The sequence below is a fragment of the Muntiacus reevesi genome, chromosome 9 (assembly GCF_963930625.1).
Source record: "Muntiacus reevesi chromosome 9, mMunRee1.1, whole genome shotgun sequence".
Lineage (NCBI taxonomy): Eukaryota > Metazoa > Chordata > Mammalia > Artiodactyla > Cervidae > Muntiacus > Muntiacus reevesi.
This window is the reverse complement of record NC_089257.1, coordinates 49,268,222-49,287,339: the sequence shown is the minus strand read 5'-3', so window position 1 is coordinate 49,287,339 and position 19,118 is coordinate 49,268,222. Positions and strand designations below refer to the sequence as shown.

General features: G+C 38.8%; 1 protein-coding gene across 3 annotated transcripts in view; it reads right to left on the bottom strand.

Annotated features, from left to right (window-relative positions):
• ZNF143 (zinc finger protein 143) overlaps positions 1 to 19,118 on the bottom strand; it is a 61,388-nt gene that overhangs the window by 7,315 nt on the left and 34,955 nt on the right. For all 3 annotated transcript variants that reach the window (XM_065945116.1, XM_065945114.1, XM_065945115.1), the window contains exons 11-14: positions 18,622 to 18,801; positions 12,104 to 12,331; positions 8,882 to 9,030; positions 7,161 to 7,322 (exon numbers count right to left, since the gene is read on the bottom strand). In XM_065945116.1, the coding sequence (XP_065801188.1) occupies positions 7,161 to 7,322; positions 8,882 to 9,030; positions 12,104 to 12,331; positions 18,622 to 18,801 (719 nt within the window). The remainder of the gene's footprint in view (positions 1 to 7,160; positions 7,323 to 8,881; positions 9,031 to 12,103; positions 12,332 to 18,621; positions 18,802 to 19,118) is intronic.

Genomic DNA, 19,118 nt, shown 5'->3' with positions numbered 1-19,118 from the left:
AAGGAATTTGGCAATATTCTTTTTAGAAGAAAGTTAAAATAGTTCATACCATTGATCTAATAATTCCATGTCTAGAATTTGTTTCCCATGAAAATAATCAGAGCCTTGCAGAATAATCTGTGTATGTGGAATGCGTTAATACATGATGGTATATTCTGCACTGCAGGCAGATTCTTTACTGCTGAGCTACCGGGGAAGCCCTATAGTATATCCATTTGATGGATTATTTTATAAATATTAAAAATCCTTTTAAAAGAACATTTAATTGATATGAGAAAGTGCTCAGGATATAGTGTTAAGTGGATGACAAACATACAAAATTGTATTATAATCCTTTGTTCACACATGCATATACACAGAAAACAAGATGAATAGTCCTAAATGTTGAGACTAGTTATTTTAACTTCAAGGGATTATAGCTGGTTTTTAGTTTGAGTCTTTATTTTCAAATTCTTTTGCGTACATACCTTTAAGTGGAATTACCGGATCATATGTAAATCTATGCTCAACTTTTTAAGAACTGCTATGTTGATTTCCACAGGAGCTACATTCCCATGAGCAACGCACAAGAGTTCCAATTTCCTTATATTGTCCCCAAATTTGTTATTTTCTGTTTTTGGATAAAAGTCATCCTAATGGGGGTGAAGTGGGGTCTCACTATGATTTTGATTTGTATTTTCCTAATGACGAATGTATGGATGTGAGAGCTGGACTGTGAAGAAAGCCAAGTACCGAAAAATTGATGTTTTTGACTGTGGTGTTGGAGAAGACTCTTGAGAGTCCCTTGGACTGCAAGGACATCCAACCAGTCCTTCCTAAAGGAGATCAGTCCTGGGTGTTCACTGGAAGGACTGATGCTAAAGCTGAAACTCCAATACTTTGGTCACCTCATGTGAAAGAGTTGACTCATTGGAGAAGACCCTGATGCTGGGAGGGATTGGGGGCAGGAGGAGAAGGGGACGACAGAGGATGAGATGGCTGGATGGCATCACCAACTCGGTGGACATGAGTTTGAGTAAACTCCAGGAGTTGGTGATGGACAGAGAGGCCTGACGTGCTGCAATTCATGGGGTTGCAAAGAGTTGGACACAACTGAGTGACTGAATTGAACTGAATGACGAATGATGTTGGATACCTTTACATGTGCTAAATGACCATCTGTAAATCTTCTTGGAGAAATGTCTATTCAAGTTCCTTGCTCATTTTTAAATTGGGTTGCTTGTTTTTTTCTTGATGAGTTATAGGAATTCTTTATATAGTCTATTTTTCTCTTTGTAGTATTATTTTTATTATTTTAAAATATATTCTAGATATTAATTCCTTAGCAGATATGTGACTTGCAAATATTTTCTTTCATTCTATAGACTGTTTTTTCACTTTCTTAGTAGTGGTTTTTGATGCACAAGTGATTTTAAATTTTTTTGTTTCTTTTGGTTGTGCCTCGCAGCTTCTAGGATTCTCAGTTCCCTGACTGGAGACTGAACCAGGCCATGGCAGTGAAAGGCTGGAATCCTAACCACTAGGCTACCAGGGAACTATGAAGTGTTTTTAATTTTTAAGAAGTTCAATTTATTTTTTTCTTTCATCTCCTATAATTTTGGTGTCATATGTAAGCAATAATCTAATCCAATTTATTTTTTTCTTTCACTGCCTGTGTTTTTGGTGTCATACATAAGAAATAAGATCATGAATACTTTTGCCTGTTTTATTCTAAGAGTTTCATAGTTTTCACTCTTAAATCCATTTTGAGCTAATTTTATATATATGGTATAAGGTAAGGGTCCAACTTCTTCTTTTTTTTTTTTTTTGCATGGGGATATATTCAGGTTTCTCAGCATTTGCTGAAATGACCTTTCCCACTGAATGGTCAAATTCAGATTGTCAAAATATAACTGATATATATGTGAGGATTTATTTCTAGACTCTCTTATTTTATCCCACTGAGAATGCAGACTACTTCTGTAATCTGAAATTAACTAAAATAGATGGAAAGCGTTGACTCTTCAGTCTATACCTGCTAACCAGGCTTCCAGAGGCGCCTGGAAAAATAAGTCTGAGAAATATAATTACCTTAGTTACACACACACACACACACACACACACAGACTTACGGAAGGACTGACTACTTTCTTCCCATGTATGAAAAGAAATAGTTATTTAAGTGTTACAGATAATTCACGGCGGTGGGGGTGGGGTGTGCAAACAACCCAGTGTGGATAGCCAACCTTGCCCAGTGGCCTACACGTAGTTACAGCAGGAGTCATGGCAGCAGCAGGTCCTCCAGTGAAACCCCCTGTTGTGATATCCCGAGTTGCTGGAAGCTGCCTGGCTTCATTCTAGCCCTCAAAGCCTTCTCTCTTGAGAAATTTTCTGGCCCACAGGCTGCAGATACGCTACATAAGAATGTTTAATTTAGGATCACTATCTTTCTAGACCTGCAACTGTAACTCATACCAGGTATATTTACTCAAGCTGGGCTATAAACCCATCCAGGAATCCTAGAGCCATGGACATGACTGCAAAGCGATTAGGTAGGACCATTGCAAAACACGGCCTAGTGGTTACATTTTTTATTTGTTTTGGCATAAGGAATAATTAGAAAACAACAAAAATGCATGAATCTTGGGTGTTATGCTCAGTTTTAACAGATACAACCGTGAAACAGCCACTTAAAACAAGATGTTGAACAGTTTCTTCATATTGCATTCCATCAATTTCCTGCCTGAGCCCAAGCAGCACTTTCTGATTTCTATCATCTTGGATTTGTCTTGTGTGTTCCTGGATTTCATTCATTTAAGTGGAATCATATGGTATGTATTCTAGATGGAATTGTTGAGTCATAGAGCAGAAGTATGTTTGACTTTATAAGAAACTGCCAAAGAGTTCTCCAACCTGGTTGTATTTTTTTTTTTTTCCATTTATTTTTATTAGTTGGAGGCTAATTACTTTACAATACGGTAGTGGTTTTTGCCATACATTGACATGAATCAGCCATGGATTTACATGTATTCCCCATCCCGATCCCCCCTCCTGGTTGTATTATTTTACACTCTCACTAGAGTGTTAATGTCCTAGTTGCTTCATCTTTGCCAGTGTTTGTTTCTATTAGTCTTTTTTATTTTAGCCACTTCCCTGTGTCTGAAATGGTATCTTTGTGATTTCAACTCGCATTTATTTGATGACTAAAGATGTTGAGTACTTTTTCATGTTACTGCCTTTGATGTATCTTCTTTTGTGAGGGATCTGATCAAATAAGCAAGCAAATGATTTGCTCATTTACAATTTTTATTTATTTTGCTCATTTTTAATGAATTGTTCATATTATTCACAATACGAGTCCACTGTCAGATAAAGTATGAACATTTTTTTTTCCAGTTCAGGGCTTACCTAATCTTTTCCTAATCTAGTGTCTTTGGTTCAGTTCAGTTCAATCATTCAGTCGTGTCTGACTCTTTGCGACTCCATGAACTGCAGCATGTCAGGCCTCCCTGTCCATCACTAATTGCTGAAGTCTACCCAAACCCATGTCCATTGGGTCGGTGATGCCATCCAAACATCTCATCCTCTGTCATCCCCTTCTCCTCCGCCCTCAATCTTTCCTAGCATCAGGGTCTTTTCAAATGAGTCAGTTCTTCACATCAGGTGGCCAAAGTATTGGAGTTTCAGCTTCAACATCAGTCCTTCCAATGAACACTCAGGACTGATATGCTTTAGGATGGATTAGTTTGATCTCCTTGCAGTCCAAGGGACTCTCAAGAGTCTCCTCCAACACCACAGTTCAAAATCATCAATTCTTTGGTGCTCAGCTTTCTTTATAGTCCAACTCTCACATCCATACATGACTACTGGAAAAACCATAGCCTTGACTAGACGAACCTTTATGGACAAAGTAATGTCTCTGCTTTTTAATATGCTGTCTTGATTGGTCACAATTTTCCTTCTAAGGAGTAAGCATCTTTTAATTTCATGGCTGCAATCATATCTGCAGTGATTTTAGAGCCCCCAGAAATAAAGTCTGTCACTGTTTCCACTGTTTCCCCATCTATTTCCCATGAAGTGATGGGACCAGATGCCATGATCTTAGTTTTCTGAATGTTGAGCTTTAAGCCAGCTTTTTCACTCTCCTCTTTCACTTTCATCAAGAGGCTCTTAAGTTTTTCTTCACTTTCTGCCATAAGGGTGGTGTCATCTGCATATCTGAGGTTATTGATATTTCTACCGGCAATCTTGATTCCAGCTTGTGCTTCCTCCAGTCCAGCGTTTCTCATGATGTCCTCTGCATATAAGTTAAATAAGCAGAGTGACAATATACAGCCTTGACGTACTCCTTTTCCTATTTGGAGCCAGTCTGTTGTTCCATGTCTAGTTCTAACTGTTGCTTCCTGACCTGCATACAGGTTTCTCAAGAGGCAGGTCAGATGGTCTGATATTCCCATCTCTTTCAGAATTTTCCACAGTTTGTTTGTGATCCACACAGTCAAAGGCTTTGGCATAGTCAATAAAGCAGAAATAGATGTTTTTCTGGAACTCTCTTGCTTTTTCGATGATCCAGTGGATGTTGGTAATCTGATCTCTGCCTTTTCTAAAACCAGCTTGAACATCTGGAAGTTCATGGTTCACATTTGCTGAAGCCTGGCTTGGAGAATTTTGAGCATTACTTTACTAGCGTGTGAGATGAGTACAATTGTGCAGTAGTTCGAGTATTCTTTGGCATTGCCTTTCATTGGGATTGGAATGAAAACTGACCTTTTCCAGTCCTGTGGCCACTGCTGAGTTTTCCAAATTTGCTGGCATGTTGAGTGCAGCACTTTCACAGCATCATCTTTCAGGATTTGAAATAGCTCAACTGGAATTCCATCACCTCCACTAGCTTTGTTCATAGTAGTGATGCTTCCTAAGGCCCACTTGATGTCACATTCCAGGATGTCTGACTCCAGGTGAGTGTGAGTGATCACACCATTATGATTATCTGGGTCATGAAGATCTTTTTTGTACAGTTCTTCTATGTACAGTTCTTCTGTGTATTCTTGCTACCTCTTCTTAATATCTTCTGCTTCTGTTAGGTCTATACCATTTCTGTCCTTTATTGAGCCCATCTTTGCCTGTAATGTTCCTAGGTATCTCTAATATTCTTGAAGAGCTCTCTAGTCTTTCCCATTCTATTGTTTTCCTCTATTTCTTTGCACTGATCGCTGAGGAAGGCTTTCTTATCTCTCCTTGCTATTCTTTGGAACTCTGCATTCAAATGGGTATATCTTTCCTTTTCTCCTTTGCTTTTCACTTCTCTTCTTTTCACAGTTATTTGTAAGGCCTCCTCAGACCATCATTTTGCTTTTTTGCACTTCTTTTTCTTGGGGATGGTCTTGATTCCTGTCTCCTGTACAGTGTCACAAACCTCCGTCCATAGTTCATCAGGCACTCTATCATTGTTTTTAGTAAGCAGAAGTAATTTTGAAGAAGTCCAATTTATCCAAAAAGAAAAAATTTTATTGTTAGTGCATTTTCTATCCTGTCTATGAAATTTTTATCCTAAGGTTACAAAAACATTCACTTTTCTTCTAGAAGCTTTATGATTCTGATTCCTGTATTTCAAGGTGCAGAAGACTTTCAACTTTGTTTTTTTTCAGGACTTTGCATGTTCTTTTTATGTCCTTTGCATTTTCATATAAATACTGGAATTGGGTTATGTATATCTTCAAAAATGCCTTCTAAAATTTTGATTGTGATAGTACTGAATCTATAAATGAATTTAGGAAGAATAATAGCTATGAATTTTGACAGACCCTTTCATTGAACAGGGTACGGTAGCTGCAGTGAAACTTAGCACTGTCTTCAGCATAGCACGGCAACAGTTTTTGTGTGCCTGTGTTGTTGTAATGTCTTCAACATTATTTATTGATTTATTTGGCTGTGCAAGGTCTTAGCTGCAGCATGCAGGATCTTTTTTTTTTTTTGCCCCCAGTTATGGCATTCCCAATCTTTAAGTTGTAGCATGTGGGATCTAGTTCCCCAACCAGGGTCCCTCTTTGTTGGGAGCACAGAGTACTAGCCACTGGACCACCAGGGAAGACCCCGTAAGAACTGTTTTTAAATGTACTAACCAAAATCATTTAAGATAAATGAAAAATAAAACTACAAAGAGATGCGTAAGATTTGGTACCACTGTGCTGACCATCAGAAGGGGAGGAGGCACTCTCAAAGGCTACAGATAGGAATGCAGATGTGTATAACCCTGGAAAGGAAGTTTGGCAATGCTTATCACAATCACAAATGTGTATGTCTTTTTGGCCAGCAGTTTCACTCTAGGAATTTATCTAGTAGCAGATATAGTCACGCACATAAAAAATCCCATGTGCACAAGATTATGTGCTGTCTGAAACAGCAAAAGACTTTAAATAAATTATGGCATGTCCATACAGTGGAATATGACATAGTTTAGAAAAAGAATGAGAGAGAATTCCCTGGCAATCCAGTGGTTAGGACTCTTCACTTTCACTTCTTGCACCCAGGTTCAATCCCTGCTTGGGAACTAAGATCCTACAAACCATGCGGCGCCACCAGAATTACAAAAAAAAAGAAAAAGAAGGAATAGGAAAATTCTCTATATAAAGAAACAGAAAGATGTCCTAGATGTATTATTAAGATTAAAAAAAACAAACAAGGAGGTGAAAAACAGTACAGTGTTTACTACCATATAAAGGGTGGGGGAAGATGCCTGTGTGCGCGCGTGTGCTCAGTTGCTCAGTTGTATCTAACTCTTGTGATCCCAGGGGCTGTTACGGATATATGCAAAAGTCAGTCTTATTTTACACATGAAAAAAAACTGAGACTCAGAGGGCTGTGTAGCTAAGAAGCTTTAAAACTGAAATTCAGTCTGAGGTTTATGTGCTTAACCACTGGACTTCCCGGGGAACGCGAGTGGTAAAGAACTGTCTGCCAATGTGGAAGACGTAAGAGACATGGGTTTGAGCCCTGGAGGACATTCTTGCCTGGAGAATCCCATGGACAGAGGAGCATGGTGGGTTACAGTCAACAGCATTGCAAAGAGGCACACACAAACTGAAGTGACTTAGCATGCACAATATCACACCATACATCTATGACTAACAATTTTGATATTGATATGTGTACTGATTGAGATAAAAGAAAAAAGCAATTACCTGCTGCCCTTCTGTACCCTCCGCAGTAACCATAGCAACAGAATGTGTTCCTGCTGAGGAAATGACTGCATCATGAGCAGGTACTGTGATGGGCGTTCCGTCCTGTGTTACCATTGTAATGGTGTTGCCAATGGCCTGCATGTCAGCTTGAGATATGTTGACCTGCAACACAATGCATTTTAAAATTAAGCAATGTTTCTTGCTTTCTCTGGTCAATTTTATTAAGGACTGGGCCTAAGCTTCCCATGGCTTCCCAGGTGGCTCGGTAGTAAAGAATCCGCCTGGCAATGCAGGAGATGCAGGTTTGATTCCTGGGTCAGGAAGATCCTCTGGAGGAGGAAACGGCAACCCATGCCAGTATTCTTGCCTGGAAAATTCCATGGAGAGAGAAGCCTGGCAGGCTGCAGTCCATGGGGTTGCAAAGAGTCAGACTCGACTGAGCATGCACACATGCAAGTCTTGTATAAGTCTACTCTGGGAGCAGATAAGCATTTTACAATGGAATAAACTCTTTGAGAAAGAGATCATCAGAAAAACTGAGTATTTCTTAAATATGTTTTCCTCCTCTCCATCTCTACTGCCAATTTAGATTTCTATTTTTCTCTCATCTAATTTTTGGCAATAATACAACTTCTTTCTAGATATCTAACCCTTCCCTTATCATCCTCTACCTTGTCACCTTGCTAAAAAACGAACAAATTTCATCATGCTCCCTGCTCAAATCCCCAGTGACGCCCTATCTGTCCAGAATAAAACTGTTAGTAAATTTGTTTAATCTTATATGCCAATTAGTGGACAAAGAGTACTGTGTAGAATTAGTGATGTCAAAAGTGAGGAGGAAAGGGATGAATGGGATGGTCCAAGTGTTCTGTATGTTTCTATCCTGAATACATTCTGCTTCTAGCTAACACTGGCTATCGATAACATTAAGAGTTATTGATTCAAAGGGCAGATTAATCATGGGAGGTAAAGTTCTGAAAGAGATGGGTAAAAAGAAAGTTCTTCATGAAAGAGGCAGTATTGGAGGATAAAGAACCTCATGCATCTATTTCCACGGGTATTAAGACAACCTTAGTGAGGGCTTAAAAATGAAATCAAGTCTGAATTATTTTAGGATAGTGGCATCTAGAAAACAATGACAAGTTTGACTGTTGAACAACAACTCTTACATTGCTTTTCCTAGGGAAATCAAGATAGCTTCCTATTAATTCTGAAGCTAGTTAAGTGAACTCCCATGATTCTAAGTAGGGAGAAAGTCACACCCTGGAAATTTTACAGGTTTACCCATCACTGACTTGCTCAGATCTTTTAATGATGTCCTCATCACCTCAACCAAACCTCTGCTGATTTCTCAATCTTATCTCCTGGATCTAATTAGCCACCCAATCTATCCCTTCCAAGTTTCACGTGGACCCGTTACTTTTCAGTGTTTCTGACCTTCATCACCTTACCTTTGAAAGGTACCCATAACACCACCTGAATTCTACAGTGACAAACCTTCTCCTTACGGACCTCCTTGCATGTAGTCTCTTTCAGCAAGAAACAGTCTCTTTCAGCAAGAAAGAGTGTCTTTCTTCAGGAGATCTAGCACTGCTCACAAGCTAAACTCTAAACTTTGTGCCCCAATTCAAGGCTTTCCTCAACTGGGACCCATCCTACCTTTTCAAGCCCAGGCTCAGAGAAATATTATTTAATGTGTCTGGCTTTTGGTGGGTACTTACATGCTGAGTCCCATCCTGGGATATGAGTGTAACCTGTTGACTCAACCCAGACTGGGTTACTGTGGCTACTTGTGTAGATACAACGTCATCCCCTTCTACACCTGTAACGTATGTGATCTGGGACCCTTTGAGAACATCTTCACCTTGACCTGTTTAAAACAAATGAATCATTTATTTGATCAACCTACCAAGCTATTTAGAAAACAGGGAGAATATTTTAATTATTATGGAGAAACTGACAAAAATGAAAGGGCATATATACTGAATTCTAAATCATGAAAATGATTTCTAACACCTCCTGTCGATCTCTCCACCTGCTCTTTTGCAAAGCCAAACCAAATCCAAGCAGACGGAACTAAACTTTCCCACATAAAGAGTAACTGTTCTAATTTTGAGAGACCTCGCTTACTCCCTTAGTTGGCATAATTATACAACACTGTCCATGTGTGTTGGGGTGAGGAGTGGGGGAACTGCACAGGGAGACTAACTAGCAAGTAACCCTTCTAACATGGCAAATATGCGCTAAGTTCTTGCAGTCATTTAAGAAGTTGTTAAAAATGATAGGACAATCTTCATAAATATTAACCCCAAAACCAGAATGGTGTGTAAACACAATGTACTAAGTTCCTTACTCTTTAACGAGAGTGACTGATTACAAGTCATCAGTACACAATGACGTCACTGTGTAAAGACAGTATTATCTGGGGTAAGGTTAATAATTTCATAAGTGACTGAACAGGAACTCCCACCCAACTTTTTATTTCACAAAAAATCAGCAAGTAAACAGCAATTTCTTTTTTTTTTGGTAAACAGCAATTTCAACTGTCCATTACTGCCATACTTGGCAACCAGTAAGATTCCTTATCCCTCTATTCTATTGCTTTCCACATCTCATGAGGCCAGAAAAAGGGTAATTTTTTTTTTTAATTCACAGGACTTTATATGCTAATTTAAGAGTACTTCTCGAAGTTATGGTTGATGCCTGCACTCATACGGCTATGGTCATCATGGTGTAATTCCTATGACACTCATCATTCCATTTCTTTTTGTTCTGTTCCATGGCTTCCAAGGTGGTTCAGTGGTAAAGAATCCACCTGCCAATGCAGGAGATGTGGGTTTAATCTCTGGGTTGGGAAGATTCCCTGGAGGAGGAAACGGCAACTCACTCCAATATTCTTGCCTGCAAAATCCCATGGACAGAGGAGCCTAGTGGTCTACAGTCCAAACGGTCGCAAACAGTCAGACACGACTGAGCACACACACAAGATACAGGCAGATGAGCTTCTGAGGTGGAGCTAGTGGTAAAGAACCCGCCTGCCAATGCAGAAGACATAAGAGATGCAGGTTCGATCCCTGGGTCAGGACGATCCCCTGGAGGAGGGCATGGTAACCCACTCCAGTATTCTTGCCTGGAGAATACCATGGACAGAGGATTCCTGCAGGCTACAGTCCATAGGGCCGCAAAGAATCAGACACAACTGATATGACTTAGCATGCATGCACAGTCATTTATTATACTTATTATTATACCATTACTCCAATGGGGTTCAAAACGTAGGGGATCATATGGGAGAATAGGAACATAAACCCATTCTTTTTCTTGGAAAAACAATCTTAGTTTAATTTTTTTTTAATAAAATGTATATCATAGGTTATCTTCTAGAACACAAGAAATTCTGACAATCTGAAATGTTAACATTTAAGGAAGACTGAAGAAGATTAAAAAGGGAACAATCTTAAACCCAAGTTTGACATCATTAAAGTCTACTTTATAATTGCAAGGATTTAGCAGCAATTGTTAACATCTAACCAAGCACACTTACAGTGCTTTGGCTAGAAAACAGCATAGCATTTGAGAGTAAAGGAATTGTTGGGAAGTTCCTGATGGTCCAGTGACTAGCACTTGGTTTCACTGATGGAGCCTGGGTTCAACCCCTGGTCAGGGAACTAAGATCCTGCAAACCTTGTGATATAGACAAAATATTTTAAAAAGAGTGAAGGAAATGTTATTTTCTTGCTGATGCTGCTGCTACTGCCGACTCTGTGCGACCCAATAGACAGCAGCCCACCAGGCTCCTCTGTCCCTGGGATTCTCCAGGCAAGAATATGGGAGTGGGTTGCCATTTCCTTCTCCAATGCATGCATGCATGCTAGGTCACTTCAGTCGTGTCCAACTCTGTGCGACCCTATGGACAGCAGCCTACCAGGCTCCTCTGTCCAAGAGATTCTCTAGGCAAGAATACTGGAGTGGGTTGCCATTTCCTTCTCCGTATTTTCTTACTATCACAAGACTAATATCTGAAAAGATAAATTAGAATTACAGGGAATTATTTGAGTAGATAGTGAATCATCTGTTCTTTCCCTTATTCTCCAACCATTTTTTCCCCGTACCTATATGTTTTTCAATCCTTTAATATTAGTTGTAAGATTGGGTAAGAATGTTTTAATTTTAAAACTTACTTCATTTAGGAATTACTCAGTGAAACAGGACAATATATATGTTTTGTTCTGTTTCAGAAAAACCTATTTCATTTTACCTATTTAACTATGCTGTGTTATTTAACTGAAATCACAGAATCTAATTCTCTAAGATATTTTTCTCAAGAGTTTATCCTTACTGAAATGATATGTTTTTGTCTCCCATGACACTACTGAATAGACATGAATCAACTAAGAGTTAGTTATTTGGGAATGCTTCACCATTCTTGATTAAGACCAACATTCTAATACACCCAAACAGTCTAGCTGCGCCTGCCCTTCCGTGCAGCCTCATCTCACACCACCCTCCCAGGCAGAAATGCCATGCTGGCCAAGCTTCTTTCAGTCTCTCCAATTTACTTGGCTCTCTCCAACCTCAGGGCTTTTTGCATGTGCCGGTCCCTCCATCTGGAACATTCTCCTGCCTCTGCTCCCCGTTTACCACCCCACCCCCCAAACCTTGCACATCCCTGCCTGTACACCGAGTGAACCCATGATCTCTCCAAAAATCACTTTTTCAGGGGAGTTATTTCTGACCTTCGAGACTAGGTTAATTTCCCCTCTTATACATCCCAGAGCATTAAGTACCTTACTTTGATAGCAATTATTGCAGTTGTAAATGGTATTTTTGTGCGACTATTTGAATGAAACTTTATGGTTAGAGACAATGCTTTCAATCATACATTATGCTCATAACTGTTGATCTTCAAACACAGACATAAAAATACTGGGAAAAACCCTTACCTGGGGGAGGCTCAAAGAAGGCTTCCTGCTCCTCCTCGATGGGCTCGGTGTCATTGTGCGCTGTTCGTTTGTGCATGGCCAGTGTGGAGATCTGCTTGTATGTCTTCCCACAGTGATTACAGTTGTATGGTTTGGAGTGAGTGTGAACAACATGATGTTTGTACAAACTGGAATATTCTGTAAACCTTTTGTCACACCCAGGGACTGTACAAACGTATGGCTTTTCCCCTAGGAAAAGAATGGCACCAGAAAAAACAAATCAACTTTCAGTTATGAAGGCATAATCATTCCATACCTTCGAGGAGATGGACAGGGAATGAAGGGGGAGTGAAACCACTAGTAGCAAAAATAAATAGTTGTCAAATCCCTTTCTATCCTGCTGTAAGGCACAGCATAAGAAAAGACGCTCTGACTATGCTTTCAACTTGCCTCAAAAGGTGGTCTGCACCCTGAGTCATACCCCACACTTGAATACCACTTTTTAATTTCAAGAGATGTGAAAAATAAGGATGGAGATAGTTACTGCCCAGCTACAAGCTTTGATGAGGACTTTCCAGGCAATCCAGTGGTTACGACTAGACAGTGATACTGCAGGGGGCATGGGTTCGATCCTTGGTTGGAGAACTACGATCTTACATGCCACATAAAGCAACCAAAAAAAAAAAGCATTGATGAAACTGTTGTTGTTACTTATAACTAGATAATCTAGATATCATTAGTGATACTATATTAATAATGGAAATAATAAATGTAGGGAATTCCCTGGCGGTCTAGTAGTTAGGACTCTACACTTTGACTGCAGAGGCCCTGGGGTCAATGCCTGGTCTGGGAACTAAGATCCCACAAGCCACTTGGTACAGCCAAAAATAATAATAAAAATAATAAGTGCAATTATTAGCATAATGTATGTAGCTTACCCTAAGGGTTTTATAAGGATAAAAAAGAAACATTTGCTAAAGAGTGTATGAGATATAGTCTGGACACATATTTCATATTAACTTCACTTGACTTTTTGCAACCAATCAAAAGCTATTAAATATTCACTAAAAACAATTCAATGCAAAGCAATTCTTTTCCCATGAAACAGTTTGAGAATAATACAGGCAGTCAACATATTTTTAGAACTTTTCATTATAGAAAATTTCAAACATACACAAAAGTATAGAGGAACAGTGCAATAAACCAATCATCTAGCTTCAACTATCAATTCATGGCCAATACAGTTTCAGTTATTCACCACATGTTTGCCCCCTCTGAAACAACTCCATGTACATTCCATCTCATCCATAAGTTATTTCTGACTGTATAAAAGATGGATGCTTTTTACAAAGAACAAAATTACCAATAATTATTTAATATCACAATATCTAGACACTGTTTGTATGTCGTCGGGGGGATTGCCGCAGGGAATCTAACACTGCAGGGGGGTGGGGTGGGTGGAAGCAAACTAGAACAAATTAACCTATTCATAGTTTATATGAATGCTTTTAACCACTTAAAAGAGGTACGGGGGCCAGGGTGAGGGAGAAGAAGCTAAAGTAACTCATATACACAGTATCTAATAGTCTATCTTGGACTACCCTGGAATAGGGAAAACTACAACTAAATATTTAACTCTTCTTGGTAGGCTTGTTTATTGTAGTACTAGGGGCAAAATGGGGCTTCCTTGGTGCCTCAGACAATAAAGAATCTGCCTGCAATGTGGGAGACCAGGGTTTGATCCCTGGGTTGGGAAGATCTTCTGGATAAAGGGATGGTTACTCACTCCAGTATTCTTGTCTAGAAAATTCCATGGACAGAGGAGCCTGGCAAGCTACAGTCCATGGGGTCCCAAAGAGACCCCACTGAGCAACTAACATTTTGAGAGGTAAAACAACTTGGAAACTATTTTAGACATAATAAAAGACTGAATAATGGATAAATGTATAAATGCTGTTGGAAGCAAGAGCTCTGACTATGGAAGAAGGAAAATGCAAACATGGAATGTGAGAAGAAAATAAAGAGCTCTGTGGGATGAACTGGAATTGGAGGTACTGGTGTGAACTCAGTCTCTGAAATGTGCTTATGTGTGTAAACATATGCATATCCTACTCTGTTCTCATTTTACACCTTCTGAGGGTAACTCCATCTTTTTCACGGTTCTAAACACGGTAAAGCTATCCTCAAATAGTGGTTCTAAACACAGTAAAACCACCCACAGATAGTAAAATCTCTAAGGTTATCTGTAATATACATCTTAGACATTAACTATTTGAGATTGTGTCTTGTCCTCTGCCCAGCCCACATTCTCAAAATAGGGCAGGTTCAAGTTTTTATCTTGGGGAATGGTTGTGGAGGAGACATGATGAGGGCAAGAGCAGGCAGGAAAATGTCAGGCAATTCCAACTCAGAGAACCAGCCCTATTCATATTCAGGCTTGAGCAGTAACTGCCACTAAGTTGCACCAAACCACAGTCAAGATATAAATACTTATTGGGGGGGGGGGGGCAGGGGTGGCCTTATTTTTTTGGCTTTGTCTTGAAACAATAGTTTTTACAATTGAGGTGTAACTGACTTACAATGTTATATTAGTTTCAAGTGTATAACATAGTGACTCAATAATACTAGTATTACAAAATCATCACCATGATAAGTCTGTCAACATACCAAGTTACTCCATTATTATTGACTATATTCTCTATGCTGCACATTCTATAACTCATTTATTTTATAATTGGAAGTTTGTACCTCTTAATCTCCCTCACCTATTTTATTCATCCACCAATCCCCTGCCCTCTGACAACTACCAGTTTTGTTTCCTTTATCTATGAATCTGTCTTTATGTTTGTTTATTCATTTGGTTTGTTAAAGTTCCACATGTAAGTGAAATCATACAGTATTTGTCTTCCTCTGTCTGACATCTCACTTAGCATAATACCCTCTAGGTCCATCCATGTTGTCACAAATGGCAAGACTTCATTCTGTTTTATGGCTGATACTCTACTGTATGTATGTATGTTTGTAAATGTATCACACTTACCCATTCACCTATCAATGGACACTTAGGTAGCTTTCATATCCTGGGTATTGCAAATAATGCTGTCATAAACACAGGGGTGTATATATCTTTTTTAAATTAGTGTCTTATTTTCTTCATTCAAATACCCAGAAGTGGAATTGCTGGATTGTATGGTAGTTCTGTTTCATTTCTGAGCAAACTCCAAACTGTTTTCTGTAGTGGCTGTACCAATTTACATTCCTACCAACAGTGCAAGAGGAATCCCTTTTCTTCACAACCTTATCAACACTTGTTACTATCTTTTTGATAATAGCCATTCTGACAGGCTCGAGGTGATATCTCATTGTGGTTTTGATTACCATTTCCTGGGTGACAGCGATGTTGAACATCTTTTCATGGAGATATAAACGGATCTGAGTTGCACTTTAGAGCTCCCTAATGGCTAGCTGCAGTCTCAACTGGGTCAGTCATCCGATCATCCTTCCAAAATGGACCGCATTTTACACAGTTGAGTCTTATGCTCCACTTATACATAATGTGGGCTTTTATTGTACTATCTACTTGATAATCATCAGCCAATCTTTTCTTCCAACCCAGACCTACTTCCTGGGTAAGGACAACATTTACAACTACCTACTGGATATCCTTGAGGGGGTTTCCCTGATAGCGCAGTAGATAAAGAATCTGCCTGCAGTGCAGGAGACCCGGGTTTGATCCCTGGGTTTTAAAGATTCCCTGGAGAAGGAAATGGCAACCTACTCCAACATTCTTGTCTGGAAAATCCTATGGACAGAGGAGCCTCGCGGGCTACAGTTCATGGGGTGGCAAGAGTCGAATACGACTTAGCAACTAAACCACCACTGGATATCCTTACTTTAGTGACTTTTAACCATGTATGCATTTAAAAGACCTGGAGGATTTTTAATATATACTGATACCTGGGCCTCATCTCAGTAAAACTATGTCAGAATCTTTGCAGACAGGATCTGTGGAATCAGTCTATTTTAAAAAGGTGAATCCGATGTACAGCCACATTTGAAAGCACTACGCTACCTGCATATTCCAAAGATCATAATGGCCAAACTTAACGTAGGCATCCCTCTTTGTGGTTGTTGTTTAGTTGCTATGTCGTGTCTGACTCTTTTGCAACCCCATGGACTGTAGCCCACCGGGGTCCTCCATGGGATTTCCCAGGCAAGAATACTGGAGTGGTTTGCCATGTCCTTCTCTAGGGGATTTTCCCGATCAGGGACTGAACCAGCATCTCCTGCATTACAGGTGGATTCTTTCCCACTGAGCCACCTGGGGAGCAGGCATCCCTCTGACTGTAATCTAATTTGCCCATAAAACATGTTGAATGGCTAACTTTCAGATAATGAGTCTATATTCCATTACTTTAGATGGGAAAAATAGTTTTCCCAATTCATCTAAAAATCCCAACCATTTCCCCCAAATATTACAAAAAGGCTCTTAACTGACCAAGAATGTCTGCATAATATGAAGCACTTAAAACACCACTTACCTAATTATTAACACTCTGAACTCAGTAGCATGTGTAAGTTTGTGTGTAATACACAGTAATAGCATAGTATCAAATAGGAATTTTGTTTTCTTTCTACACCACAAACATGTACTGTAAGGTTAAAATGAATTATCTTAAAAATATTTGGCCATGTGATGCAAAGAGCCAACTCATTGAAAAAGACTCTGATGCTGGGAAAGACTGAAGGGAAAAGGAGAAGGGGGTGGCAGAGGATGAAATGGTTCAGTAGCGTCACTGACTCAATGGACATGAATTTGAGCAAACTCTGGGAGATAGTGAAGGTCAGGGGAGCCTGGAGTGCTGCAGTCCAAGGGATTGCAAACAGCCAGACACAACTTAGCAACTGAACAACAAATCTTAAAGATAGATAGAAAGGAATGCAGATTATATTAGCAAAAGACAATTTTTTTCCCCCTAATCTACAGCCTTCTTTTCCAGGTCTCTGAGGTTTTCACAAGATATTCTACTTTCTTAGGAAACACAAATAATGTAGGCAAGATGATGGCAATAATGTATAATAAAAAAAAGTAATGTATAATATACAATGTGAGTATAAGATATGACTGCATCAGAAACATGACTGCAGTGTATTCTATGTTCTCTCATTTAGATTCATATGCAACTTAAAATCTTTTCCTTTTATAGAAAAATGCATGTATCAAGTGGATTCATTACAGTGGGGTTTCAATTTGAATCAAATTATGAGTAAAAATTTTATAAACCATAACAGCAAATATACAGATGGTAGAGTTCAGGTGGTGAGGGAAACCCAGAGAGCTGTATATTGCAAACCCACACTATTATCTTCCCTTCCCAACCTGGTCTTCTTCATCTTAGCATTTATCACTGAACCTATCACACAAGCTAGAATGACAAGTTCTTCTCATTCCTCATGACTAAGTTGGTCATCAGGTCCTTTGCTGATACCTCTTCAATATCTTTCATTTTTATCCTTCTCCATCTCACTCACTTCAAATATTCTAATGGCCCTTAATCAATCTCCTTGCTTATGGCCTCATCTCCCTTTAACGTCTTTCTATAGCATTGACAGAGTAATTTTTTTCTAAAAAAGTAAATTTTCTTTAAATCTTCCTTCCTCTCTATCCATAGCAGTATCCAAACTTATTAATGTTCCTTTCTCAAAGTAAAGGGATTGCTATAGATGCTTGAAAATATTTCCAGAGATATCCAGGGGTCTGTGGAATGTAGCCTGAGAAATACTACCTTACACAACTAACATTCCATTCTAAATGTCTTTTAATTTTGAATTATTACAAGTTTACTCTTAATATGAGTAATAAAAATAATGCATTAAAAATTTCTTATAAAACTAATGTATCCTCTCATTCTCCTCTCCATTCCCATCAAAAATACAACCATCTGAAACTAATACAAAATTGTAAATCAACTATATGTCAACTATAAAAAAATACAACCACAAAGCAGAACATCAAATTACAAGCTTTTGTGCGGTAAATGGCACCATCAAAAAAGTAAAAAAAAAAAAGAACAGGAGAAAATATCTATAAAAATTGGATTGTGGTGATGGTTGTACAATCTTGTGAATATACTAAAAAAACAATGAATCATATACTTTAATGGATGAATTGTATAGTGTATGAATTGTATCTCAATAAAGCTGGTAAAAAATATATACATAGATACTCTGCAACAATTATGTCTATTACCCCTCCCTAAATCAACTGCCCTTGACAATGTTTTGTCTATCTCTGCATTTCTGATGCCTAGCAGGGGAACACACAGCAGACATGCAATAACTATTGCATAAATGTAATTGCTGAATTACATTACAATATTGCATAATGTATAAATGCTAAGGTGAAGTTTGTTCAAGTTACGTAATCCACTGCTGTGGTAGGAAGGAGGGAAGAGATTCCTGCAAATGGTTTATGGGAGAGGCAGGAGTTAAAAAACTGAGCCTTGAAAGATAGAAGACCAAGAACTACAGACCGTTACCTGTGTGTATTCTCACGTGGTTTTTATAATTGGTTGCACTGGCAAATGCCCTCCCACATCCTGGTTCTGTGCAGTAATAAGGTCTTTCTCCTGTATGTGTCCTAATATGCACTTTTCTGATATTTGATGTTGTAAAAGACCGACCACAGCCTTCAAAGTGACATTTAAAGGGCCTTTCTCCTGAAAACACAAAAGGAAATACATTAAATGGTGCAAAAATACAGATAATTAAAATGTCTTATCCTTCAATTCTGCTTAGGATCATTCATGCTCAGACTCTATAGCCTTTTCGTATTGAGCTTCCCTTTGTTTTTCTTGTTTTCTTTTTTTTTGCAAACAGCATTGTCTACTCCAAACGTAAATTTACACAGGAAAATCTGAATAGTATTCAAAACTCATAACCAATTACATGACTTTCAAAGACGGGAGTCATCCAGAAAGGCATATACTAAAAAATGAACTGAGATAAGCGACAAAGAACTATATATCACAAAGAA